The sequence below is a fragment of the Delphinus delphis genome, chromosome 19 (genome assembly GCF_949987515.2).
Source record: "Delphinus delphis chromosome 19, mDelDel1.2, whole genome shotgun sequence".
Lineage (NCBI taxonomy): Eukaryota > Metazoa > Chordata > Mammalia > Artiodactyla > Delphinidae > Delphinus > Delphinus delphis.
The window spans coordinates 10184708-10212087 of NC_082701.1; the positions used below are offsets into that span (position 1 = coordinate 10184708).

The 27380-nt window shown below is 54.5% G+C and overlaps 1 protein-coding gene and 1 non-coding gene across 6 annotated transcripts; one reads left to right on the plus strand and one right to left on the minus strand.

Annotated features, from left to right (window-relative positions):
* The first annotated feature begins 934 nt into the window (after positions 1 to 934).
* Positions 935 to 22997, plus strand: C1QTNF1 (C1q and TNF related 1). 5 transcript variants are annotated; one of them, XM_059996794.1, is made up of 5 exons: positions 935 to 1307; positions 10855 to 10975; positions 17613 to 17775; positions 20084 to 20223; positions 20801 to 22997. In XM_059996794.1, the coding sequence occupies exons 3-5, from the start codon at positions 17627 to 17629 to the stop codon at positions 21349 to 21351; spliced, it is 840 nt and encodes a 279-aa protein (XP_059852777.1). In that variant the 5' UTR covers positions 935 to 1307; positions 10855 to 10975; positions 17613 to 17626; the 3' UTR covers positions 21352 to 22997. The 5 variants fall into 5 exon arrangements, with proteins under 5 accessions (XP_059852777.1, XP_059852775.1, XP_059852776.1 ...); XM_059996792.1 differs by lacking the exon at positions 10855 to 10975 and having other exon boundaries at positions 17610 to 17775; XM_059996793.1 differs by lacking the exon at positions 10855 to 10975.
* LOC132415593 (U6 spliceosomal RNA) lies at positions 7896 to 8002 on the minus strand. The gene has a single exon (XR_009517316.1). It is a non-coding gene; the product is annotated as a U6 spliceosomal RNA (small nuclear RNA).
* Positions 22998 to 27380: the final 4383 nt, after the last annotated feature.

Genomic DNA, 27380 nt, shown 5'->3' on the forward strand with positions numbered 1-27380 from the left:
CATCCCAGTCCGGCATCTCTGCTTCTACATCTCCTGTCCAGGTGTAGCCAGAGGGAGAGGCCCTGGGAGGAGTGATGACAAAACAAAAAGTGCAGGGAGGACATCCAAACATTGGAGAGACCATGGGAGAGGGGGAGAAACAAAAAAGAAAGAAAACCATTATCATTACAGCAGAGTTGTGTTCCTCAGGCCAGATCCTTCCTCTTCTTCTGATTTGATAAGATTCTAGAACTATCCAGATTCAGACTTTGGGGCTGGAGACCAGCCTGACCAGGGGCAGCTCTCGAGAAGCCTAGGGCAGCTTATCAGGATGCGAGGAGGGGCCAAGGAAGTTGTATGAGGTGGAGAAAATGTCTGTTTTTCATATCAAAGAATGAAAGGCCTGATGGAGACTGAGAAATGCTGACTTTCCTGCTGGCCCCACCAGCCCTGCCCTGGCTCACACGTCCCCTGGAAAGTCTGCACCCCCAGCCAGGGTTCTTAACCTTTGGATCACAGACTCCTCCAAGAATCTGATCAAAGCATTAGACCATCAGCGTCCAACAACGCACATGTGCGTACACACACGGGCACACGTGCAAGTTTGTGTTCTGTTTCGGGGGTTCACAGATTCCGCCAGACCTGTCCATGGTCCCCGGACCCCAGGTGGATGTCTCAGGTCTGCCACCATCTGGGGACGGATTCCAGGGGCTTGGCTGCAAGCGCGCCAGGAGCTCCTTGGAGCCCATCCCCCTGCCCCCCAGCAACTCGGAGCTCGCAACCTTCCTTGTCCTGGACCCCCGGCCACTCCCGCACCTGGAGGGACTTCCGGACTCTCAGAGCCCCGCCCCCAGGCCCCGGCCCCCGCCAGCTCCCAGGGTAGCCCGGAGGAGGGTTGCGCTGGCCTCCCCTCCCCCCAGGGCACACACACAGTTAATCCTCGGCGGCTGCTGTTTGGATAAAATGCGCTGGGAGCGTTCGAGGCTCCGCGGCCGCTCACATCTGGCCCGGGTTTGCTCTTTACGCGTCTGTCCCGCTTGCTTCGGTCCTTCCTCTACTTTCGAGAAACCGCGTTTCCGCTTCTGGCCAAAGAGACCTTGTAGCCGAGGAGATCCAGGTGCCGGGGAGCGGCCGGCTGTCCTGCACCCCAACAACTTTCTGAGCCCTCTTCCCGGGGGACTTTTTCCTTCCTGCCTGCTCTCTCCTTCGACAAGTCTGGTCTTCCCCCAACCTGGCTGGGAGGGGGCTCCGCCGCTGGGAGATGCTCTAAGAGAGGCCGCGGGGAGGACGCGGGCGCCCCGCTCGCTCCCGGACGCTGGTGGCTGGAGGTAGGTGGCCTGGCGGACGGGACGTGGCCGTGGCGGGGGTGGGGGGAAGGAGGGGGATCCGGTGAGCCTTTTCCTGGCTTCAGCCTGGTCGCGGAGCAGACACCTACACGGGGCGAGGAGCGGGGTGGGAGGGGCCAGAAGCCAGTTGCGGCAAAGGGGCAGAAAGACCAGGAGTTGGCGGAGAAGGGCCCGGTGCCGGTTCCTGACACTCCCTTCGGAGCCGAGGTGCCGTGGAGAGCCGTGGCCGTGGTTTCCCTCTGTTGACCAGGGAGCAGGGGGCTTCTGTGGCAGACAGATGCTGTCAGGAATGATTGTTACCGCCCCCGATTTTTGTGGCGTGTTTATCTTGCTTCATTCTTCCCTGGGTGTGAAAGGGAAAGGAGTGATACCCAAGTCACCTCCGCACCTGGTGGGGAGACCCCACCCCAATAGCGCCTGGACTGTCTGAGAGCCAGCCCTGCCTGTGGGCAACTTGGACCCTACACAGAACAGGGAATGCTGGCTTTGGCCCCTGCATCTAATGGCTTTGGTGTTCCTGGAGGGGATCCAGCCTGGACAGGAAAAAATAATGTCCCTCTCGGGGGACCCTCTGGTCTGCCCACACCACTGAATGTGGCCCTGGTCTGGGCCCGAGTCGCTGAGCTGCCCTTGAGCCTCTGGACTGCGCCTGCCTCTCTGTGCACTACCAAGTAGCAAGCATCTCCACGGCACAGGTGTGATCCCCGCCTGTCCTGGGCACCCACGTCGTGTTAAACTGGGCCCTGCCGTGCCGATTCCTGGACAGCTGCTGTGTCTTCCGTGGGACCCCAACGTGCTTTAGGTGCTCACGGGCCCTCCTGAGCCACTTGGGAGGAAGGGTGACTTGACTTCTCTCTGTGACTTGCTTCCGTCTCCTCTCTCTCACTTGGTTTCTAAGAATGGAGGCAGTTTGGCACACTTGGAGTTTCCTCTTTCCAAGCTTTGAAAATGGGGAGTGTCCTGAGAAACTGAGTTTTCTCAACCACTAGCTACATCCTGGGTCCCTGGGGGAGGATGTGAGGTCCTCAGAGACGCTAGGCCTTTGCTTTTTATAGTTCAGGGAAGCAGGCGGACAGCCCCACGTGCAAGTTCACAAATCGAGGCACTTGCCTGTGCGTACTGCAGGGAGAGGCAGGAAACATACAGGTGAAGGGGAGGTGGGGGGTGCAGAGGGTTGAGCTGCCCTTTCTGGTCCCCCTTCTCCACTCTCCCTCTTGACCTGAGAGCTGAGGTGGGGCTTAGAGATGACCCGACAACAGTAGTGGCAATAGAAATAGCGGCAGCCATGGATGTGTGTGTGCTGGAACCCAAGCTCCTGAAGTTTCCAAATTTCCACTTCCCAGCAGCCCACAGAGAAAGTTCCCTGGGGCCGGAAAGACAGCCGGGGTCTGCTTCCCAGGGACTCTAGCCCTCTCCTCTGGCTCTCTCTGTTTTCCTTCTCCCATCTTGAGTCTCTTGGGATGCCAAGGAACAGGCTCCTGGTGAGCAGCAGGTCAGGGCGACAGACAAATGTAGGTGCCAGAGGCCTTGGATGGGCCCTCTTTCTGCCAGAGGACACCGCTGCCTGTCTGGGGCAGGGGCAGCCACCCAGTGAGGGACAGGCTCCCAGGTGGGAGCCGAGAAGGCCGACACGGCCCCAGGAAGGGTGCAGGCAGCTCCCTCCTCATTCCTGGGACGTAACCTCCCTATTCAGGGCAACCAGCACAGCATAATTTTTTTGGAACATGCTTTTTGTTATTCTTCCTGGTGCCTCCCGCCCTACCCCCCCGCCCCCCCCCCCCCGATGTAATTAGCGTGACTCATAAACCAAATATTCTGGCATTGAACTTCACCCATCAAAACAAAGATGAAAAGAATTTTGTAGATACAGTTGTGCTGCTGGGCGTCCTCACCAGACAAGAGCTTGCCACTGCGCTTTTGTCTTCAGGGGCTGGACCTTTGCATGAGTCCCTGTTCCTGGAGCTCGGGTGGCTGAGGCTCCAGGGCCCTAGGGGAGAGGCGGTGGTGATAGCTTGCAAAGGAAAGGAAGAATAAAAAGTTTCCTTTTTGTTATGGTCCCCACACTCTGCTGACTACTTAAGGTAACTCTGCCTGCCCATCCACTGGAGAGAGATGTGAGTGTTTCCGGAGCAGCCTCGTCTCCCTGCCCTGAGAGTCCAGTGATCTTAAGTGGGGGTGATGGTCTCCTGGGGCACTTCATCTTGGTGGTGTAACTACCGTTTGGGCAGAGGTTTATTATTTTCTTCCTGTTTTTACCTGCTGAAATCTGCCTTCTCGTAAAGTCAAATGAGACAAGGCAGCTCCCTGGACAGGACCCCAGACACCTCCCTGACCCTTCACACAGTACGAGGGAACATCTGCCCACTTGGAGAAGGATTTGGAAAAGGACCACCAAAGCCTGAACAGGTGCTTCCTTCCGTGCTCTAGGGGCAGCCCAGTGAGCCGGTCCCCCGGGTCCCAGGATTCAGGATTCTTGGGGCCCCGCCCAGACATCCTCAGCCTGGCAGGACCAGTTCTGCTCTCAACCACGGACATGCAGAAGCGAGCACGCTGGCTCTTTTCCTCCTCCCCAAGCCCCGCAGTGAAACTTCTGCCAGCGCAGCCTGTGACCTCTGACCCTTGTCTTCCTGCCTCTCGGGGAGGGGCTCGATGCTGGGCGCAGGAGCGGGAGCTCTTGAGCTCATTGGGGGCAGCTTTAGCTCTGGGTCCTCGTCAAGGCTGCAGCTGAGAGGGGCCTGAGCAGCTGGAGGTGGAAGTGGCGCTCCGACACCGGGAAGCCGCTCATCCTTGCCCACGCTTGCTTCCCAGAATTGGGCTCAAAGCAGGATGGGCTTTGAAGCGCCGGAGGCCCCCCACTGCCCACCGGGGTGTCCCTGGCCTGCCCAGAGGCCTTTGGAGTCAAACCCTCTCCAGCTGTGGGCACCACTGGCACAGTCCTACTGGGGCATCCTGTCCCATCCTGCGCCTCCGTGTCCGACCACCTCCCTGCCTGACCACCTCCCTGGCTCCTGTAGGCAGTTTCCTTGAGATGACATGGAGCAGAGCAGGAGACTGCGGGCAGGAGGCAGGATGGGAAGGGAGCGCGGGAGAACCGGACAGGCGGGAGAAGGGGCAGGCAGGCGGGGCGGGCAGTGGGTGAGGTGGGGAGCACGCCGATGCCAGGTGCGTGGTGCCTTGTGCTGGGTCAGACGTTGCTGCCAGCCGCTGGTGAATCCACACTCGGGGGGAGGTCCCAAACCTTTCGCCTCCGTTGCACGCTGTCCCCAAGTGGGGACATCTGGTTACCAGTCACCCTCTGCCCTGGGGACCAGCGAAGGAAAAGGACCTCGCCTGAGAAGGCTGCCAGCCCTGGTGGAGCTGCGGGCGGATGCAGGCCAGACGTCGGCTGGGCTGGGCCCTGCAGCTCTGCCCTGCAGGTTCTGAGGCTGGTGGTCAGGGTGGGGGACTGGGGTGCGCTTGGAAACACTTGGGCCCTTTCTGCTTGTGAAGAGTGTAAAGTGAGTTCTGGTAGAGACGGGTGGGTCTGGGTGGGGTGTGGGGTGGCCATGGCACTCAGGTCTTCCAGCATTCAGGACATCTACCCCCCACCCCTTAAGGTATAGCTATGAGAGCAAGACCCGTGGTTCTGTAAACTGGCCTGACCTACAAGGAGGAGACCCTGAGAATGGACCCTGTAGAGCAAGCAGAAGCAGGCCCAGGCAGCTGGGGCGCTGGGCTGGAGTCTGATGCCTGCCCTTCCCCCTTCTGTTCCATTCTACTCCTGGTTCCCTCTCTGCAGGGACCTCTCCTGTGGGGCCCCTCCCACACCTGACCCCTGGCAGCCCCCAGGGATGGGCAGACACAGGGCATGCTCACTGCACCCCCTGTAAAGAATGTCAATTCTTTATATCGTTCCCTCCTGCCAGCCGCACTCGGCCTCAGTCCCCTTTGCTTCTGAGCATCAGAGGGCATGGGGGTCAGGGTGGAACCGTTTGCCATCCCTGTGAGATGTGGGCTTCCCCCTCCCCTCCCCTGCAGAGCTCACCCATGCACTGTTTTCTCTCTACCCTGCAAAAGCAGTGCGTTCAGAATGCACACTCAGTGGCCACACCCCCCACGCCCCGTCCATCCTGAGGTGTGAGGGAGGTTCCTGGTGATCCTGCGCCTAAACCCGAAGGAACTGCGCTCCAGTGGTGGATGTTAAATGCTGGCGCCGGGAGGTCTTAGCACATTGCTTTGATGAGGACGGTTATCACGGATCCCTGGCGCCCTGCATGGTGCCAGGTATGGAGCAGGCCCTCAGCAATCTGCTGAAGGGATGAATGCGAGGTCTCAGCTGGGGGATAAGTTCCTCAGGGCCCGGGGCTGCTGCCGCTGTTCCCACCGTAACCGAGTGAGCTTAGCAGGTGGACACCCGCCCGGCAGGCGGGAGTGTCCTCAGGACGGTGGTTCGTCAGGACCAGCCTGTCCTACCTAGACGGCATCTTCCTGGAGGCCCCCTCGAGGCGAAGTGGCAAGACCTCTGCTGTCAGACACACCTGGGTCTCACCTGAGCTGCAGCCCCTGCCACGGCAGGGCCTGGGGTGAGTGACTCCCTCCCTCTGAGCCCATTTGTTCCTCTGAGAAATCAAGGTGACTGTAGGGCACATGTTCAGTAGCCTCCGTAAAGCACGTGCCCAGAGCCCGGCCGGCAGCAGGTGCTTAACCAGAGCTTTGTTAGAAGGAATCTCTGATAAATGACGGGGCTGCTCCTGGGCCGGTTAACTCGCCTGGCTGTTGAGCAGAAGTCCTGATGATGGCCTCAAAGGTTTGGCTCCATTTTCTCCTGTTTTGTGGCTGCAGGCAGCTTCCTTCAGTGGCAAGTACACCAGTGACTGGTGTGTCAAAGGCAGGACAAATCCCCTGCTTCTACAAAACGTGTTCTCTCTGGCTGGCCTGATTCTAGCCCCACTTGGGTGCCTTTCCCGGCGTAATCAGTACCCACGGTAACTCCAGGGTTCGGCTGCCCCAGGGGAGGGCCTTTTCTTCCTCTTGTTCCACCGTGTCCCTAGAATCCAGCCCTCTTCCCAGTGCGCAGTAGACACTCAACAAACACTTGCGAAAGAACGTGGGACTTCTGGGCTTCCCTGGTGGCACAGTGGTTAAAAATCCGCCTGCCAACGCAGGGGACACGGGTTCGAGCCCTGGTCCGGGAAGATCCCACATGCCGCAGAGCAACTAAGCCCGTGTGCCACAACTACTGAGCCTGCACTCTAGAGCCCGAGAGCCACAACTACTGTGCCGCAGCTCCTGAAGCCTGTGCTCCTAGAGCCTGTGCTCCGCAACAAGAGAAGCCACCGCAATGAGAAGCCCGCGCACCACAATGAAGAGTAGCCCCCGCTCACCGAAATGAGAAAAAGCCTGCGCGCAGTGATGAAGACCCAATGCAGACAAAAATAAATACATAAAAAATTCTCTAAAAAAAAAAAAAAAAGAACGTGGGACTTCAGCACGAGGGCAGTTTATATCCCCCACAGTCTCGCCTGAGCCACAAACTTGCCACAGCATCCTCAAGCCCCTTCCCCGTTCTTTTCGAGGCAGAGACTCAAATTCCCCCGAATAAACAAAATGCTCTCTTAGTCTCCAGGGTGGGGCTTACTTATCATTTGTCTAAGTGGAAAATAATGTGTACTTAATGTGAAAAAATATGTGACGGTTATAGGGGAAAACCCCAGAGACCCCCAAATAAGAAAATGGCAAGCATCCGTATTTTCATCACCCAGAGATAATTGCTGTTAGCAGCCAGGTGGGTGGCCTTCAAATCTCTGGGCTAATGTACGTGCATGTGTGGATGTGTTTTTATGTATGTATGTTTTCAACCTGCATTTTCACTCATCAGCATTTTACGAACATCTTTCCACGCCAGTAAATATTCGTCTGTTTACAGAGGTCAGTCCTTGGTGCTACCAGCTGAAGTTGCCCCTCCCCCTCCAGCATCGTTTATTTATTTATTTAAATGCCTTTAAACGGAGCGTGTGTTTCTGGGTTCGGAGCAATCTCCACCCCTCCCTGTCACATTACACCCAGCCCGTGGCCAATGGCTGAAGGCATTTGAGTTTGCCAGCCTGACCAACCACCTCGTCTTTAGTTTTCCACCGTGTGGCTGCACCATCATTTGTTTGATTAGACTGCTTTTGCAGGACATTGAGGTATTTTGTAAGTTTGGCTGATGGAGGCAATGGGTGGTAACTCTTTTTTTTACAATTAATTAATTAATTATTTTGCATCTCACTCTCTTTATTTATTTTTTAACATCTTTATTGGAGTATAATTGCTTTACAATGGTGTGTTAGTTTCTGCTGTATAACAAAGTGAATCAGCTATACATATACATACATCCCCATATCTCCTCCCTCTTGCGTCTCCCTCCCACCCTCCCTATCCCACCCCTCTAGGTGGTCACAAAGCACCGAGCTGATCTCCCTGTGCTATGCAGCTGCTTCCCACTAGCTGTTTTACATTTGGTAGTGTATACATGTCCATGCCACTCTCTCACTTTGTCCCAGCTTACCCTTCCCCCTCTCCATGTCCTCAAGTCCATTCTCTACGTCTAAAAATATGGAATGCTTCACGAATTGGCGTGTCATCCTTGCTCAGGGGCCATGCTAATCTTCTCTGTATCGTTCCAGTTTTAGTATATGTGCTGCCGAAGCGAGCGCTTGTAACTCTTTTTGAAGCAGGAGGCTTTCTGAGTGCTGATAAGAGGAGCACTTGAGGAAAAGATGGCTACCTGGTCACGTCGGGATTCAGCGTTCTGATGACACTTAATGGTGTGACCTGGGAATTCCCTGGCGGTCCAGTGGTTAAGACTTATCAGTTGCACTGCATGGGGCATGGGTTCGATCCCTGGTCGGGGAACTAAGATGCTGCGTACTGCGTGGTGTGGCCAAAAATAAATAAATAAATAAAATACAAGAGTGTGCCCTGGGCCACTCTCCCCACCTCCCTTCTCCCCCCACCCCAAACCACCCCCAACCTGAATTAGAGATTTGAACACACTGGCTTGAGTCCTCTTTGGACGATGGCTCTGCTACTTGGGAAGGGCTGAAAGGGACTGTGGATTTCGGTCAGTACTGAAAGTCAGACCCCAGGCACTGGAGACACGTGTGAACTGAGACACATCTCCTGTGTATGAGGACCTCCTGATCTGTGGGGGGACCAGACAAGGAAGCCGGTCTCTGCTAGATACTGGGGGAGGAAACTTCCTGGAGGAGGTGGCATCAGGCCGGGCTCTGAAGGACACAGCGACGAGGAAGGTGGCAAGAGAAAGAGACAGAAGACGAGACCGTGGTGTGACTTAGGACTTCCGGTGGCTCCAGTTGGCTGGGGTGAAGGATACACATGCAGGGGTGGGGACAAGGGGGCCAGAGATGAGGTGGGAGGCAGATGGTGAAGCGCAGGGCTTAAATGTTTCCTTTATTTTCATGGAAGCCTTTTGAGCCAAGGGGGGCATTCAGATCTGCAGGTTTGAAAGCTGCCTCTGGCCAGCAGTTTGGAAGGTAGAGGAGAGATGGGGAGACCAGCGCAGGGCTGAGAAAGAAGCAGTGACAGCGCCCGAAGGGAGGGAGAGGAGAGACTGCCAGGGGGCCTGGTTACGGTGCAAGAGAGGCCGAAGTCTGCAGAGCTTGGAGATGCGGGCCGGGGGCCCTGTGTGAACAGCTGTAAGCGCTGAGGAGGAACAGGGACGGCGGGAGCTGGGGAAGAAGACAGTGAACCAACTGGGGGCTTGAGCATCTTACGACAGAGCGAAGAGGACATGATCTGGAGACAGCTGGCCATCTGGGTCTGGACCAGCGCTGTGCAGTAGGACTTGGCGATGATGGAAGAGTCCTCCCAGCTGTGCCGTCCAAGAGGGTAGCCATTTAAAACGTGCTCGAGTGGCCGAGAATGGAATTTTTCACTATGTTTAGTTGTAAAGGATTTAACTGGCCCCAGAGGCCAGAGGCCAATGTTCTGTAGAGCGCAGGCCTAGAGCTTGGTGGCCGGGGACGCCTGCTGGGGACAAGGATCAAGGAGCTGTCCGCTGAAGCTGTCACACAGGAAACGATGGGCGGAAAGTGTTCGGAGTGAGAGGGGCTGAGGGCTGAGGACACGGTCTGGAAAACACCTGTCGCTAAGGGGGAGGTTATGGAGGGTAAACACAGCGAGACAGCCTGGGCCGGATAGGGGGCGGGGAGGTGGGCGGTCGTCGCCGGCAGGCGCCCTGCAGCCTGCACGGGAGCTGGACATCGGCGATCTCAACCAGAGCAGTCTGGGCTGCAGCAGGCCGTGGCAGGGCTGACTGGATGCTGAGCTGAATTGTACTCTTGACTTAGAAGCCGTTAGATGTGGGACAAGGTTCTACCTTTTGCCAAGCTTTCCCCGGAGATGGCTGTAAAATGCGGCAGTGATTTCCAGGCCCTAGAAAACGAAAAACGGTGTGGTGCTTGTAAAAGGGATGGTGCAGTCGGCGCACAGGCCGTGGAATTCCCAGCTTTTTTCCTCCCTCCGTCTTGGGAACGGCCCTGGGAACAGCCCCTGAGGGTGTCACCGCTGCGGGGCAATGGGACGTGGGCCAGGCCACCTGCGGCGCGGGCTCACGGCAAGGCACGAGCTGTCAGTAGCTCTTCTCTCTCACACGGTTCTCAAAGCGGGGGCCAAGCCTGCCGCCCGAGGCCTCACAGCTGGGAGGTGATCTAAGGACAGGGCTCTAGTCAAGGAAATCTTTGTTTGCACTGGGGAGGCTGGGCTGGCCAGGTGCCCCCGAAGGCCCGCCGCCTGCAGCCCACGTGGTCTCCTTGTATGCAGGGCCTGGGCAGAAGCTTAGGCAGTGTCTTCTCTCAGGTCCAGGTAAGCCTCTCCTGGTCTAGGTGTAGTGAATTGCCTCAGGAGAGGATGGAGATGTCTCAGGATGGGAGGATGCCTGGCCCCTCTTTCCTTCACTGTTTTATCCCAAGTCAGCACAAAGGAAGCCCTCGTTTATTAATTAGCGAGTAGCCCTGGGAGATCCCATCTCTATCGCTGACCTTGGGCTTTGGAGGTAACCAAAAAAACCCCAAACCTTAAAAAAAATAAACCCTCTTCCTTTACACCAGAGGACAGCTTCTTGGAAAAAGGGGAAGAGGGAGATTCAGCAAGTGAGCTGGGCGCCAGGATGCCCTCACCTTTTGGGAAAGGCACAGCACACCTCCAGTTGACCAGAGCTCCTCTAATAAAGGATGCACAGCCCCCACTGCTGCTTCCTCTGCAAGGTTGGGAGGAAGCGGGAGAGGGCCCGAGACCGGCTGGGGCTGCCCCATTACAGAAGGGAAAATTAGGTATGAAATGGCTTCCTGGGATTGGTGAACAAATGTCATTTATCAAGTGGGAGCCACTCTACCTCCCTCCTGCCCATCACCAGAGAAGTCTGGTAAGTGGAAAATGAGTGTGATGAATGGCTTCCGGGGAAGGAAAACAGATGTCATGTGTTAGACAGTCCGGATGGTCATAAGGGCCAGAGGGACACCCCAACATGGGGCTTTCTCTTTTCTAGGCACCCCAGGATCTGAGTCCAGGGAACCTTCTGCAGCAACTGGAGAGCTCTGAGTGTCTCAACGGGAGAATTTCCGCCAGATGTCGAAGCAGTGAGGGGCAGCCCCAGGGCTTCCTTTCTGGTAGAGAAGATACTGAGGAGGGGAGGGTGGCAGGAGCAGATGTGCGGAAGGATTGCTGGTGGCTGAGGGACAGTTGACGCTGTGTTGAAACAGAGACTGATTGGATACTGATTTGCGTCGCCTTCTCGACCTAGAAGACCTTAGGTGTGGGAGACAGTCCTATCTTAGGCCAAACTTCCTCGGGAGAAGCATGTAAAATTTGGGGGTGGTGTCCAGGCCCTAGACAAGCCAGACAAAGATATTTGTTTTGGGTGAATTGAAGTCTGGGACACAGCCAGAGCTCCTGGAAAGCATCAAATGGTACAGAGGAGTGGAGACCTTCAGGAGGTATTAAAGAGGCTTGATGACTGACTCGATGTGGCAGATATGAGAGAGGAAGGCGTCTAAATGACTCCCAGATTTCTGGCCCGCTGTTTGTTCATAGTTCCTACTCCCCCACCCCCCAACTTCATCTTAATAGAGCAGAGCTGCCCAACAGAGCTTTCTGCAGCGATTGAAATGTTCTGTGCAGTCCAGGAAGGTAGCTCCCACCTCCCTGTAGCCATTGAGCCCCTGGAATGTGGCTATCGTGACTGAGGAATGGAATTTAGAATGGTCTTTAATTTAATTATTTTTTTGGCCATGCTGTGCAGCATGCGGGATCTCACTTCCCCGACCAGGAACCTAATCCGTGCCCCCTGCAGTGCAAGTGCGGAGTCTTAACCACTGGACCACCAGGGAAGTCCCTAGAATGTTCTTTAATTTTAATTGGTTTCAAATGAAATAGCCACAGGTGGCTAACGGCCACTGCAGTGGACGGCACAGGCCTAGAATGTCACATTTTGAGTCAACATCTGCTGCTCTGCCTTGAGCTGTGATTGTGTACATATCTGTCTCCTTCACTGGACAGTAATTTTTTTTTGTTTTTAATACTTATTTATTTTTATCTATTTGGCTGCGTCGGATCTTAGTTTTGTCACTCGAGATCTTCGTTGCGGCACATGGGCTTCTCTCTAGTCGCGGTGCGTGCGCTTAGTTGTCCCGTGGACTTAGTTGTCCTGTGGCATGTGGGATCTTAGTTCCCCGACCAGGGATCGAACCAGCGTCCCCTGCATTGGAAAGTGGATCCTTAACCACTGGACCACCAGGGAAGTCCCCATGGATGGTAATCTTGAGGTCAGGGAGTATATTTAATCTGCGATGGAATCACTGTCTCCCAAGCTCTTACCCGATGCTGTGCAAATCACGGGCATCCAGTAAACCGTGCCTGTGTTCAATTTTCTCCTGAGAGGGAATTCCAGAGCTACATGGGCATTTCGACTTGTCTTCTAAACTCCTTCTAATCCAGGGAGATCCTAGACTTCTCGCCTCTCAGAACAGCTGGTTACCCGATGAAGATTAAGGAAGGTTTATAAAATGCTTTTGTCAAAGGGCACTGGGCGGGGTTGGCAACAAGACAAAAGGCAAACTTATGGAGCTTGAGGGCTAGGAGTTCACTGTCGGAACACAGACATGACACCACGGAGGTGGGCGGGCCCCCCAAAACGACAGGACCGATTTTAAACGGATATAAGGAAACTTGCACTTGTGTATGAATATCGTCTCCTTAAAGGATTCACCACAGATCCATTCGAGGGCTGGGAGGATAAAAATCATTAACCAGGAAGTGTTCTCAGACTTCCTGCCTTCCTCCGGACCCTGTCATTGACCCAATTCCTCCCTTTCGCCTCCCACCTACTGTAGAGGGGGGTTCTTCCTTGCTGGGGGAGGTTAAGATGCAGGGAGATGGGGAGGGTTGAGAAGACGGGAGTGGAGGAGCTGCAGGTCCTGAAGGGCGTGGGTGGGAGATAAAGATGTTCATGGAATTGTTATGGAATTTGGAACACGAATGTCTTCACAGGGTTTGGGGTAGGCAAGTCCAGTTCTGAGTCATGTTGGAATTAACTTCAGATGTCTTGACCGCAAGGCAGCCAGGAGACTGGACCACTCGGGTCCAGATTCACAAGGGTTACACACCACTGGCCAAGGAGTCCTGGGGGCTGCTCCCCGGACCTGACAGCACGTTCTTTGAGTCATCTTTCTGGGGGCACACCTCCCCCCTTGTAGGGCACTCTGTTTCACTGGAAATTGCTAAAGAGGGCCGGAGCTAAGTTTGGTTAGATGTTGGGCAATACTGGTTTTTCTTTTCTTTTTTTTTTTTTTTTGCGGTACGTGGGCCTCTCACTGTTGTGGCCTCTCCTGTTGCGGAGCACAGGCTCCGGACGTGCAGGCTCAGCAGCCATGGCTCACGGGCGCAGCCGCTCCGCAGCATGTGAGATCTTCCCGGACCGGGGCACGAACCCGTGTCCCCTGCATCGGCAGGCGGACTCTCAACCACTGCGCCACCAGGGAAGCCCTGGGCAATACTGTTTTTGCCCAAAAGTGAGTAAAATGATCATAATGTCATGATGTTGACTTTGCTGTGGGACTTAGTAAAAGCGTTCTGAAGACGGTTTTGAAGAGGGAAAGCTTTCAGTCTGGGTTTGCTTTGACCCCAAAGAGGAGGTCCTTGAGGAGAACCACCGACCTCTGCTGCCCTCACTCAGTGCTCCTGGCGCCTCCGACTCTTTGCTGGGTCATCGCGGGCCACCCCCCCCCCCCCCCCCCCCCGCCACTGATAGCATCACCCCTGCGCCGGCTGCATCCTGGTCTCCATCTCTTCTATCTAGGTACAGAAAATCCCTTTTCCAGACTTAGAAAGAAACGTACCAACGTGCAAAAGTGTACTTCCACTGAGGGTAGAGGACTGATTCTCAACTGGGAGGATTTCTGCCTCTCAGGGGATATGTGGCAAAGTCTGGAGATGTTTTTGATTGTCGCAACTGGGGGTGGGGCTGTGCTGATGGAATCTAGTGGGTGGAGTCCAGAGATGCTGCTGAACCTCCTACAATGCACAGGACAGCCTCCCACGACAAAGGCTGATCCAGCCCAAATGTCATTGGTGCCGAGGCTGAGGAGCCCTGGGGACAAAAGAGTCCAAGACAGCTCTGTACTTTCTTTTCCTGTTATTTTCCAGCCTTTCCCAAATGAATATATATTACTTTGAATTCAGGAAAAAAAAATGTTTGAAGAAAGGAAAACCTCTTTTCCTTTCAAGTGATGCAAGCTTGGCATTGAAAAGGAAAAGGAGAGTAATTATCAAGGCGCCAAGGAGAAACAGGGGAAATACAGAAATAGGGCAATAAACAAATTTGGAGAATTCAATCTGACAAATATTTGTTGAGTTCAGGGTGCTGCAGGATGCTTGGTGGGTCCAAGTTGAACAAGACCGTATCCCAAGCCCAGAGGAGGTCACAGGTCTGCTGTGCAGAATCTTCTAGGCCAAGAAAAACTCTCTGCAGAATGAGACAATATGAGACACGCAAGCAAAAAAGAGTAGGGAGAGTTTGTTCCAGTTGAGGGTCTGGGAGACCTTCAGAAGGAATATGAAGCACCTGAGTTGGGTCTTGGGTAGGATTTTTTTTTTTTTTTTTTTTGGCTGCGTTGGGTCTTTGTTGCTGCGCGCCGGCTTTCTCTAGTTGCGGAGAGCAGGGGCTACTCTTTGTTGCGGTGGCTTCTTTTGTTGTGGAGCACACCCCCTAGAGTGGGCGGGCTTCAGTAGTTGTGGTGCATGGGCTTAGTTGCTCCGTGGCATGTGGGATCTTCCCGGACCAGGGATTGAACCCGTGTCCCCTGCACTGGCAGGCGGATTCTTAACCACTGTGCCACCAGGGAGGTCCCTTGGGTGGGATTTTGATGTGATCTGAGGGCAGCCTGTTGAATTCAAATCCAGCCCCCATGGCTTAAAAAGTGGGCAGCCTGGGCTTCCCTGGTGGCACAGTGGTTGAGAGTCCGCCTGCCGATGCAGGGAACAAGCGTTCGTGCCCTGGTCCGGGAAGATCCCACATGCTGCGGAGCGGCTGGGCCCGTGAGCCATGGCCGCTGAGCCTGCGCGTCCGGAGCCTGTGCTCCGCAACGGGAGAGGCCACAACAGTGAGAGGCCCACGTACCGCAAAAAAAAAAAAAACACACACAAAAAAGTGGGCAGCCTTAGGCTAATCGACTTCTCATCACGGTTTCTTCATTAGTGAATTCAGTATAATAATGAATGAATATTGTCTCCTTAAAAGATTCACCGCAGGTCCATACGAGACCTGTGATGGGGTAAAAACTATTAATGAGGAAGTGTTCTCTTTAGGGTTGTAAGGATGAGTGAAAATGATGCAGGGATGCCCAGCACCGGGCCTGGGGCAGTTGTCAGTCCTGTTAGCCTGGTTATTAGCAGAAGAAAAGAGGACAAAGGGTGCTCCTGGCCAGGGGAGAAGGATGTGGGCAGGTGGGCAGGTGCCAGGAGTTTGGGGGTGTGGCTGGAACCTGGTGCTCAAACTGTGGTGCCTTGGCAGCACCTGGGGGCTTTTGGAAAATGTCTGTCCCAGATCTGCCCAATCAGAATCTGCATTTTCACAAGATTTCCCAGGTGACGTGTATGCACGTTGCAGTACGTGAAGCAGGGAGCTTGAACATGGGACAAGGGGTGCTGGGCAATGCAGGCGAAGTGTGGGAGCAGACTGGGGAGGGTGGTGCCCACCCTGGCAAGGAGCCTGGAGAAATGATGGATGGGTGGAGGGGGCGAGGAGAGAGAGGGAGAGATTCTTTTAATATGTATTTTACAAATTACATTTACATGTACAAATTTTCTTTGCCAAGTGGAGGGGAGGTAGTGGACATTTTGAGGAGGAGGGCTGGTCCCAGCAGTCTCTCTGTCATTTGGAAGGTCTCTGGGTCCTGACCCTTGGCAGGTAGAGAACGTGGATGTGGGGGGCCCAGCTAATCCACTGCAGGGGGTGGGGGTTGTGCAGAGAATTGAAGAGCGGGCAGAAGTGTGGCTTCAGGGGGTGGGGGGATTCCTGGGGAGGCCAGGCTTCCTGGCTCAGAGTCTCATAGCACATCTCTGAGGAGCCATCGGGAGAGCCTCAGCTCTGGTTCCCGGTCTTCGGCCTCCCCCAGGTTCTCCTGACTTGGCACGGGGTTCCAGCAGCGAGGGCGGCCAGAGAATTCTGCCTTCCGAGCTAAAACAGCGAGCCTGCTAACACGCAGAATAAAGAACAAAGCCAAAGAGTCGGCCCCGCGGAGAGGGTCGTGCCCTCACGGGCCGCGAGGCCTCTGAGCCATGGAGTTGAAGGAGGTCCATGGTGGCCCGAGATGCGTGAAAGGAGCATTCATCTGGGTAGACGATTACCGACAAAAACAGAAATCCGTCTCGGTATTTTAGTTTTCCTTAGACATGAAAGAGGAGTTAAAGACAAATCAGACAGGACCTTCTGAGGCTGTTCCCTTGCTTTGATGCTTTGCCCCTCCCCACGATGCCTGGTTCCCGGCCCCAGCCCAGCTGCAGGGGCAGGGTGGAGGCGTGCTTACTTCCCCAGCCTCAGTTCTTTCACTGTGCAGGCCAGAGGGTCCAATTAGGTGTCCTTGTCAGCCCTTTTGGTGTTAAATTGTATGATTCGGTGAACAAAATGGGCTGGGATTGACCACCGTCACCCCCTCCGTGATGGGGAGGTTTCCCAGCCACCAGAAACAGTCGAGGCACGTGTGACTTCTGACTCCACACACCAGAAACGGCTGAGGCACGCGTGTAAATCCCACAGCTGGGGTTAGCCGGGGTGATGCCTCTGACGGTGAGAAACCAGTGGGATTTGTCTGTTTTAAGCCCAAGCACTGCCCCCTAGTGGGCTCACTGGGAACCCCCAGTGGACAGCTCTTTCTGGAAGGACTATCTCAATCCTGTACAAAGAGGGTCCGGTCCAGAGCTTTTTGGAGAGACATGGGGCTGGCTTCGATGACAATAAATGCCCTGTGCGGCGGGGCGCCACCCCCCCCAAACACCAGATGCTCGAGGACACGCTCTTGCGTCCCCTGGTGGCCAGAGAGCGACATGTCAGTGCCTGGCTGCCCACCGGGCCCCACAGTGCAGGCTGGGGCAAAGTCCCTGGACAGTGGACCCCCCAGATTCATTCGGGATTTTGCTCATTGTCTTAACAGGGCCGAGACACGACCATCTGCAGAGCTCAGGGTTGAGGGGTCTCCTTCCTGGGAGGCGTGGGGGGCCAGGTAGAGCCATGCTCAGCGGCAGCAGGTGGCCTGGTGCTCTAACGCCAGCCCGGCCCCAGGGCATGTGCGTGAGGGTGTGCGAGTCTGTGCGTATAAGTCTGTGAGTGTGCTGAGAGTGTGAATGCCAGGTGTGGGCATGCATGTGTGCCTGTGAGCGTATGTATATGCACGTGAATGCACCGGAGTACACGTGTGTTGAGTGTGCAAGTGTAAACACAAGAGAGTGTGGGTCTGAGTGTGTGTAAGTGTACCGAGTGTCTTGAGTGTGTACAGAGTGTGTTTGTGTATGAGCGTGTATTGAGTGTGTGAGTATGTGCGTGTGTGAGGGCACTTGTATATGTGCATGGATGTGCACTGGGGTTTGTGAGTATGTATGTTGAGCTTGTGTGACTGTGTGTGTGAGTGTGAGTGTGTGATCGCCGTCCCAGGAAGAGTGGCAGCTGAAGCACTTAGTGGGTCAGCTTGGTGGGTCGGGCAAGCACTGCAGGGCCCTTCCAACCCGTGTCCTCCCCGTGTGTCTCCCCAGCAGGGCTCAGCGGGAAGATGGGCCCCCATGGGCTGGGACTCGCGCTGGCGTGCTGCCTGCTGCTGGCCTTTGCCTGTGGCCCGGTGCTGGGCCGCGTGCCCCGTGGGCAGCTCGAACAGCAGCAGCAGCAGGGGACCAGGGAGCCACCGCTGGACCACGCTGAGAGGTGAGGCTGTGCGGTGTGGATGCAGGAGCGCTGGCTCAGCAGCGGGGATGAGCCTGGGGGTCAGGTGCCCCAGGGGGCTCTTTGGCAGCTAGAGGGGAAGGAGCAGAGGCCAAGGCTGAGGAGCCGGTGCTGGGGGACAGAGGCGCCATTTCTCCTGTCAGTGACCCGGGCCTGTTATCTGAAACTGCGGACAGTAACCCAGCCTCATTCCAACCCCAGAGGAATGTGGGTCTGTGTGAGGTGCTGCAGCCGCATCCTTAAAAGAAGAACACACCACAACCCCAACCCCCAGCTCTCGGTTTCTTTGCGTCCTTGCCTGTCCTTTGAGAATATCTTCTATGGTTCTAAGTACCACCTGGAAGTAGGAGACAGGGACGATGCTGGGCTGAGAGCTGATCTCCACCACCCTGATGTCTGATCACATTGCAAGATGGGGGATGGTGGCTGAAGACTGGCACAAGAAGTGGTGGCTTTCCTTGAAAAGTTATGAATTTCTTCCAAATGACACTGTCTTCATATATATGACCTTTGATGATATATAGACTCCAGGCTATTTGGGATATTTTGTAGGGATACATAAAATGCTTGGGATTACTCATGAAAATGTCATTCATCAAACGTGAGGTCCTAACACCTGATGCTGACTTTGAGTTTCTTTATCACTTTGAGCTTTGGGCTGACGTGATACCTGAGGCTTCGGGCTGTCTTGGAGTACAATGGAATTGCATAGGATTTGGGGCAAAGTAACATCATTCTTCTTCTTTGTCTTTTCTTGTTCTTCTCCTCTTCTTCCTCCTTCTTTTCATTCAACAAACATTGATTGAGGGCCGTTATTGGTCTGGCCATCCTCTAGGCACTGGGGACACACATGTGAATGACACAGTCACTGGCCTCCAGGAATTCCAAGGCTATGGGGGGACAGACACACACGATCCAGTTCAGTGTGTCCACGGTGTGGACGCGCGGGGCGGGGGCAGGGGTTGGGGAAGGCTAGGAGGAGGAGTGACTGGGTCTTGAGGACACCTGAGGGGCATCCCAGGCACAGGAGGGGAAAGCCGCCTGGCAGCCAGGATGGCACGTGCGAAGTGTGGCCATTCCAGTGTGTGGCAGTGTAAGGGCTGGTAGGTCGTTTGGGTAGGGTGGTTGGATGCCGGAGGGTGGAGGATGGGAGGGCAGATGAACCTGGTGGGAAAGGGTCTCTTTGGAACTTCATCTACAGGGGAGTCATGGAGAGGTTTAAATTTCATGGTGCCCTAGGAAGAATGCTGGAGGGTGGCAGAACAGAGGACGAATTGGCAAGGGAGAGATGAATTCCAGGAGGGCATTCCGAACAGCAGTGGTCCCTAGAGGTGAGGAGAGCCGAGGGCCCAGCTCCTGGAGGTACTTTGATGGTGGGGTGGGCTGACTCCTCAGGACTCCATGATCCTCAGAATGGATTGGTGAGGCCAGAGAAGCATCTGCAATGAGGCTGAGCGTTCCATTCTGGGCGACTGGCGATGCTGCTGCTGCTGTGAACAGGGTTTGGAAAGAGAAGATTCTAGGGATGAGCGGCAGTGATGGGCCATCAGTTTGGGACACATCTCGTGTGTGGGGCTTGTTGAATCTCTAAATGGAGACTTCTGGTGTGAGGTGGGCGGGGGTCCATCTGGGAGTCTAGGGCTTGTAGGTGGCTGAGTTTAGGGTGTATAGATCCATCTCCTGGATTGTCTGTGGTCTGAATATGGGAGCAGAGTGAGACAAAGAGCTGACCCTTCAAGACGGACTGTGCCACCTCCAAGGTGGCCGCGTCACAGCCAAAGAGCTGCGAGCAGATAGCACGGGCGGTGCAGTGTGACGCCTCGAGGAAGCAGCATGGAGCTGTCGCTGCCGCTGCCCCCCGCCCCCCAGGAGCAGATCTGGTTGAGCCCTCTCATTTGCAAACGAGTCAGCTTAACATAGCAGCTTCTAGAATCCTAGATACATGAAGGGGATGTCCAGTCACTCCACTGGCATGTCACGTGCCAGATTTCTCCCATGTAGCCTCTATCTTGCCCAGCTCCTCAAATTATTGCCGTTTTTGTTATATCGTTGTTTCCACGACTGTCATTGCTGTCAACAGAGGGCAGGGGGCTCTTTCTGAACCTTCACTAAAAGCCTCAGAATTTGCCAAGAGCCAACGCAGTCTCTGTGGAGGGAAAATTAACACAGCCTCACACATCCAGGTGAGAGAAGGCGAGACAGGTACCCTAGGCCCTCTGGTGGCAGAAGAGAGAAGAGTTCCTGGCTCTGAGAGCTCTTGGCTTTCACGGTGATGTCTTTACTCCCTTAGGGATGAAGAAAAGCATGAAAAATACAGCTCCAGGCAGGAAGAGGAGCCCCCCGCATCCCGGTGCTTTCGCTGCTGTGACCCTGGTACTCCCATGTACCAGGCCATCCCGGTGCCACAGATCAACATCACCATCCTGAAAGGTCAGGCACAGAGACCAGCAGGGGGGACCGTCCCCTGGGGAGGGGGCACTGCTCCGTCCTGATTGGAGGGCAGGGCAGAAGATGGAGTTAGGGAGGAGTGGGCAGGAGAAGAATGGCTCCTCAGGGCACCGAGCAGAGGCATGCTGTCATCTAGCGGGGAGAAGGAAATTCCGTTCCTGAGGCTCTGGCCCCTTTCCAAGAGGAGGGGTTGGGGAGGGATCCACAGGGGAAGGAGCCTCAGGGCAGCTCGGGGTCTCACCCCACCTGCCTTTGCACCGCAAGCCTCAGCTTCAGGGTCCTGTGAGCAGCAGATAACCTTGCACAGCCTGGGACGATTGAATCGGGAAGCCAAGCGGCCCGGGTCCCAGATCCTCAGGCCCAGCCCCTGCGTCTGTAGGTCATTTGTTCGGAGGGAGCCGTGGGTTCCGCTGCTGCTCCTGTTGCTTTTGGATAAACGCATACGTTCCCTTTTCTTCGCCAGGACTTTCAAGAAGGAAAAAAAAAACGATTGCTTCCGGATGAAAATAGAATAATCCTTGAGGTTGCTTGACGCCACGTGTTTTCCCGTCCCATTTAGGTGAGAAGGGCGACCGAGGAGATCGGGGCGTGCAAGGCAAATATGGCAAAACAGGCTCCGTGGGCGCCAGGGGCCACGCGGGACCCAAAGGGCAGAAAGGGTCCATGGGGGCCCCCGGGGACCGGTGCAAGAACCACTACGCTGCCTTTTCGGTGGGCCGGAAGAAGCCCCTGCACAGCAACGACTACTACCAGACGGTGATTTTCGACACGGAGTTCGTGAACCTCTACGGCCACTTCAACATGTTCACGGGAAAATTCTACTGCTATGTGCCCGGCATCTACTTCTTCAGCCTCAATGTGCACACCTGGAACCAGAAGGAGACATACCTGCACATCATGAAGAACGGGGAGGAGGTGGTGATCCTGTACGCCCAGGTGAGCGACCGCAGCATCATGCAGAGCCAGAGCCTGATGCTGGAGCTTCAGGACCAAGACGAGGTGTGGGTGCGCCTCTTCAAGGGCGAGCGCGAGAACGCCATCTTCAGCGATGAGTTTGACACCTACATCACCTTCAGTGGCTACCTGGTCAAGCCTGCCACCGAGCCCTAGCCGCCCGCTAGGGCTAACCTCCATCGCCACAGGCTAACCTCCCGTTGTCCCCGTGCCCCGCCCTGCTCCGCCGGACCCCCTCCCCCACCCGGGTTTCCCCGGCCCACACGTCCCCAGCTTTGGCATTCGACATGACGCCCCCTCGCGGGAGTGGGAAGCAACATCGGCTGTGTGGTCCCAGGCCCTGCCGTGTCCGCACATGAAATCACCAGGCGGGTGCCCACGAGAGCTCCCCTCTGTGTGCACGTCCTTGAGTGACCCCTGCACGTGTGCCACGACGCGCCAGGGTGTCCCAGAGTAAGCCACCCTTGCTCCCGTTGCTGGGAATAATTAAGCCAATTCTAAAGGTTGTGAAAGGAGCAAAGTAAACCATGGAAAAGAAAGGGAGGCATTATTATTTTTGCCTTTCTGCCAGCCTCGCTGGCTCCAGGCAGGAGGGCTGTCTCCCCTCGAGGCTGCCGGAGACTTCCTGTAAGAGAAGATCTAAAGTAGATGCCAAGGGTGACAGGGGAAGGGGGTGGGGGGCGTGGGGACCGGAAAACCATGTCTGGCTTAATATTTTAGGCCACGTAGGAACCTTCTTGGGGGACAGCTGGACTGACGTCCACATCCCGTGGACATTCCTGTGGCCTTGCCCGAGGGCTCAGCTGGTCTTTCTGAGCCACAACGGCGAGGGGGTTCGAACTGGGCGGCAAGGGTCAGCTCCTCAGAGGGACAGCCAAGCCCTCGGCCGTGGCCTCTGCGTTGGTGAGCAGCCTGCCCGCTGGAACCCGCAGGCTCCTGGCGGCAGATAGCCCCTGGCAGCCAAGCTCAGTACAACCCAGCAGAGCCGTGCATCCTGGCATGGCTCTACCCACTCCCCCACCCCACCCTTGCGTCCTAGACGGGGCCCCCACGCCTGTCACACTGGCATTGGCTTTCTGTCCCTCCTCTCCAATGGGTCAGCTGTGGAAGGAACCAGGGCCTTTGATTTTGCAGCAGCTGTCATGGTTACACAACTTCAATAGACCCGCCTCACCCACCGTCTCAGAGTCCTGCTTCCCAGAGAGTTCACCATTCAGCGCCCCAGCACCCTCCCCTGGGGCCTCTTTGACCAGCAGCCTAAGAGCAATGCAGGAGGGGGCTTTCCTGGGCCCCAGAGCAGGGGGGAGCTGGAAGGGACCGGAAAGCTCCCCCCTGCCTGTCTCAGGGGCTCCTGCATGGCTCAGCATCTGAGGGGGTAGAGAGGGCACGTCCCAACCACTGGGGTCAGACCTCTGCTCTGAGGGGGTTGGGGGGACGCCTTGAGTGGGGCGCTGCCTGGATTGGTGCTGTGGCCCGTGGCTGACTTTGGCCCGGCAGCCCTTCCCCACTTCTCTGCATCAACGCCCGGGGCCAGGGTCACCCCGTCTGCTTGGGCCCTGAGCCCCTCCAGGAGCCTTCCTTCCCACTGCCTGCCTGCTAAGCCCTGATTGACCAATCCCTCTGCCCTCCCTGAGCCTGGCCATTGGGTCTGGGGTCTGCACATCCTTCCCTCTGAAGGACTTCTGCTGGTCAGACTTTAATAACTGTGTATACGTGTGGGAGGGCTGGGGAGCAGGGCGCCCGCCTCCTGCTTTGTGCTGCCCCAGTGCTCTTCCAGAAAACATTAAACGTGGAATTGTGTGTTTCAGCATCGTGGCCTCCTCAGTTTGGGTGTTGAACCAAATCCTCCTCCGTTCTATCCACCCCACCCCACCGCCGGAACCCCGCCTACTGCCTGTTGGAGGCCTGGGGGCCCTCAGCTTGGTACCTGGGGACATTGGTACCCAGCAGGCACAGGCTGGGCCTTGAACTGCCTCATTCGTCACCGGAATGCATTTCACAGTTGGCCCCTTTGGACGCCCTGTAGGGGAGGAGCCTTCCTTGCTTCTTCCGGATGGCCCCAGGTGTTCCGTGGCTTGTGGCTGCATTACTCTAGTCCCTGCCTATCTCTGTCTTCATGTGGCCTTCTTTCCTAGATCTCTTAAATCTCCCCCTCCCTTCTTTCCCAGTTGTTGGAATTAGGGCCCACCCTAAATCCAGGATGATCCCCTCTCAGGATCCTTGACTCTATTACATCTGCAAAGACCCTATTTCCAAGTAAGGTTACATTCACAGTTAGCAGGGCTCAGGACCTGGACCAATCTTTTGGCCCATGGATGGACACAAGTCAACCCACTACAGCAACTCGCAGGCTTGAATACACCCACCAACAGCCCCCTTTGTGACCAAGTGGTGAAGAGCAGATGTTTCTTCTTCTCTCCATCGTTTGCCAACTGGGTTAGTGGCCAGGGCCCTTACCAGATGGCCAGCAGGCAGTGCAGAAGCTGCCTGGGTCCTGTTGGTGCCAGCAGGCTGGCAAACAGCTGCTGGCCTCCCTTTGCCTGGTTCTGGGTGAGCCGGTACAGCCGTGCTGGGCCTTGCGCTGGGGCCAGACCGGAGGAGGCGGACACTGCAACCCCGCTCCCTGCAGGACAAAGATTGGGCCTCACCATCCTGCAGCTGAGGCCACCGGGCAGAGGATGCAGCTGGGAACAGGGGCTGAGTGCATTTCCCAAAGGTGTGTGGAAAGAATGAATCAGCTTCATCCAGGTGCCCACTGCGTTCCCTCTCTCCAGGGACAGTCATGTGGCGTGGAGCGTGTATCACCTGTCCCACTGCCGGCCAAGCCGGCATGCAAGAGGAGGCAGCCTTTGCTCCGGAGCCCACCCAGTCCCCTTTCAGGGTCCCTTGCTCTTTAAGCTCTTCCACACCCAATCTTCCACTCCCTTCCTGCTGACACTTCCACTCTGCTCTTTCTTGATCCTGCTTTGTGCTAGCCCAGGTGCTAGGTGCTGGGGGCACAATGACAAATAAGACATGGTACTTGCCATGTCTCGAGGACTTTTTAGGACTTTAACTGCAGTGTGACATGGATGCCATCTTCCCAGAAGAACAGCACGCGTGGCCCCTAGTTATCTGCTCCGCCTGACCCCTGGCCAAAGCAGTCTACCTTGCATTGGCTCCTTTCCCCATGTCCTGACCCTGGCTATTGAGGAATTGGCTAACCATCCCTGGAAAAGTTCTGATAAACTCAGCTGCAATACAAATACTTGTGTTTTAGCGAAAGGACTTAGAAACGGCTGATGACTCAGGCAAAGGAAAGAATTGCTTATGTTAGAGCTTTCAGGAGTCTTTGTAGCCAGGGGCGGGAGCAGTGAGGAGGGTACGCCCAATCCCACGGGGTGTGTGTGTGTGCGCACACACGTGTGCACGCTCAAAGATAATTTTCTGTGGGGCTCACTGCGGGGACACAATGGCATGGTGGCAAAGCTAGTTTTATTGGGCCACAGTAATGAGACTGGGATAAAATGAGACTTTCTTGCCCAAATCATGAAAAAACCGGAAGGTTACAGAAAATAATAAATAAAACAAGATGCCTCCATAGGCAAAAGAGTAGTCTCTCTACCTCATACCATATACAAACATTAACTCAAAATGGATCGATGACCTAAATAGAAGAGCTAGAGTAATAGCCTTAGGAGAAAAAAACTTAGGTGTAAAACATCGTGACCTTGTATTAGGCAATAGTTCCCTACATGTGACACCAGAAACACAAGGAAATTGGACATCATAAAAATTAAAAATTTTCTGCATTAGGGACTTCCCTGGCTGTGCAATGGTTAAGACTCCACGCTTCCACTGCCGGGGGCATGGGCTCGATTCCTGGTCGGGGAACTAGGATCCCGTATGCCACACGGCGTGCCAAAAAAAATAATAAAATAAAATAAAAATAAATAAAATAAAAATTTTGCATCAAAGGACACTGTTAAGAAAGTGAAAAGACAACACGGAATGGAAGAAAATATTTGCAAACTGTATCTGATAAGGGACTTGTATCTAGAATATATAAAGAACCCTGGCAACCCAATAATAAATGACAAATAACCCAGTTAAAAACGGCAAAGCATCTCAATAAACATTTCTCTAAAGAAGATAAACAAATGACCAGGAAGCACATGAAAAGATGCTCAACATCACTAGTTCCCAGGGAAATGCAAGTCAAAACCACGGGGAGCTACAACCTCACAACCAATAGGATGGTTGTGTCATCAAAATGACAAAAGCTGGCAAGAATGTAAAGAAATTGGGACCCTTGTACACTGCTGGCAGGAATGTAAAATGGTGCAGCTGCTTTGGAAAATGGTCTGGCGCTTCCTCAAACTGTTAAACATAGAGTTACAGACAAGCCAGCCGTTCCGCTCCTACTTACGTACCCAAAAGAAATGAAAATATATGTCTACACACAAACTTGTGGATGAATGTTCTTAGCAGCATTACTTGTAATAAACAAAAAAGCGGAAGCAACCCAAATGTCCATCAGTGGATGAGTGTATGCATAAGATGTGGCACATCCATTCAATGGAATATTACTCAGCCGTAAAAAGGAATAAAGCACTGATACAGGCTACAACACGGATGAACCTCAAAAACATTATGCTGAGTGAAAGAAGCCAGTCATGAAAGACCACATCCTGTATGATTCCATTTATATGAAATTCCAGAATTGGCAACACCATAGAGAGAGAAAGTGGGTTAGCGGTTTCCAGGGGCTGGCGGGAGGTAGGGGGAGTGACTGCTGACAAGTGTGAAATTTCTTTTTGTAGGTGATGAAAGTGTCCTGACAGTTGCAGTTGCACAACTCTGCGACTATACTACAAACAAATGAGTTGCACCGTTTAAAGGGGTGAATTGAATGGTATGTAAATCATATTTTCAATGAAGTAGTTATAAAAAGCAAACAAAACACACACACAGGGCTTCCCCGGTGGCGCGGTGGGTGAGAGTCCGCCTGCCGATGCAGGGGACGCGGGTTCATGCCCCGGTACGGGAAGATCCCACATGCCGTGGAGCGGCTGGACCCGTGAGCCATGGCCGCTGAGCCTGCGCGTGCGGAGCCTGTGCTCCGCAACGGGAGAGGCCACAACAGTGAGAGGCCCGCGTACCGCAAAACACACACACACACACACACCAGAATGCCTTGCCCTCTTCTGTTGAGCTGCAGAGCCAGTCTCGTTACGCCAGGCTTGACTTAGCATGGGGCTAGGGTCCGGGGTCCGATGAGGTGGGATGGGAGCGTCAGGGTTAGTTCTTCCAAGAGCATTAACGAACAAACATTTTGGAATCAAATGATGGATGAGATCATGCAAACACAGGAGGCTGACTCAGGTGCCAAGCGAAGCATTCCAGAAGGGACAGCTAATTGAGGACCATGGCTTTCTCTCTGAAGTCCCCACACAGCTGGAGTAGGGACTAGAAAGGCACAGTGACCTCAAATGCCCCTACCTCAACTGGCCCTGGTAACCAGCTCCTCCCAGGGCAGAATAGAGCACAGCCCATTTCTCCATAGGTAGATGACCAGGCGAGGACAAGAAATTTCTACCTTAGAGATTTTCACAAGTAAGATTAGAAGTCCACACACTCTAGATAATTTGAAAACATCCCTGCCTAAAGATAGAGAAACTGTTCCAAGTGTTCAATTGAGATAGCCACTAAGTGAGTTGTCCGTTCAGTTGAGAGCCTACCTACTAAAAATATCCAACAAGTATGTATTAAATACTTACCATGTGGGGGAAAAACTCACAGCAGAATTATCACAATCAAAAATTAAAATAATGATTCTTGCTACCTTTGAGGAGATAAAAGACAAGATTGAGAATTGCGGCAAAGAACTTGAAACTAATGAGAAAAAGAAAGAGCCACATGGAAACTCTAGAAGTGGAAAATAAAACGAGTGAAATGAAGAACTCAGTGGATGAGTATGCCAGCATATTATACAGAGCTGAAGAGAAAAATCAGTGAATTAGAAGATAAACCTGAAGAAAATACCCAGTAAGAAGCACGGAGAGACAAAAGAAGCAAAGGACAGAATAGAGGCGATACCTCTACAGAGGCGACACTGAGAAAGACCTGCTTGACACCTAGGCTCAGAAGTCATATTCCAGTGGTCAGCCCAGAGAAGGGATGGGTAAAAGGCTCTATCTTTGGTT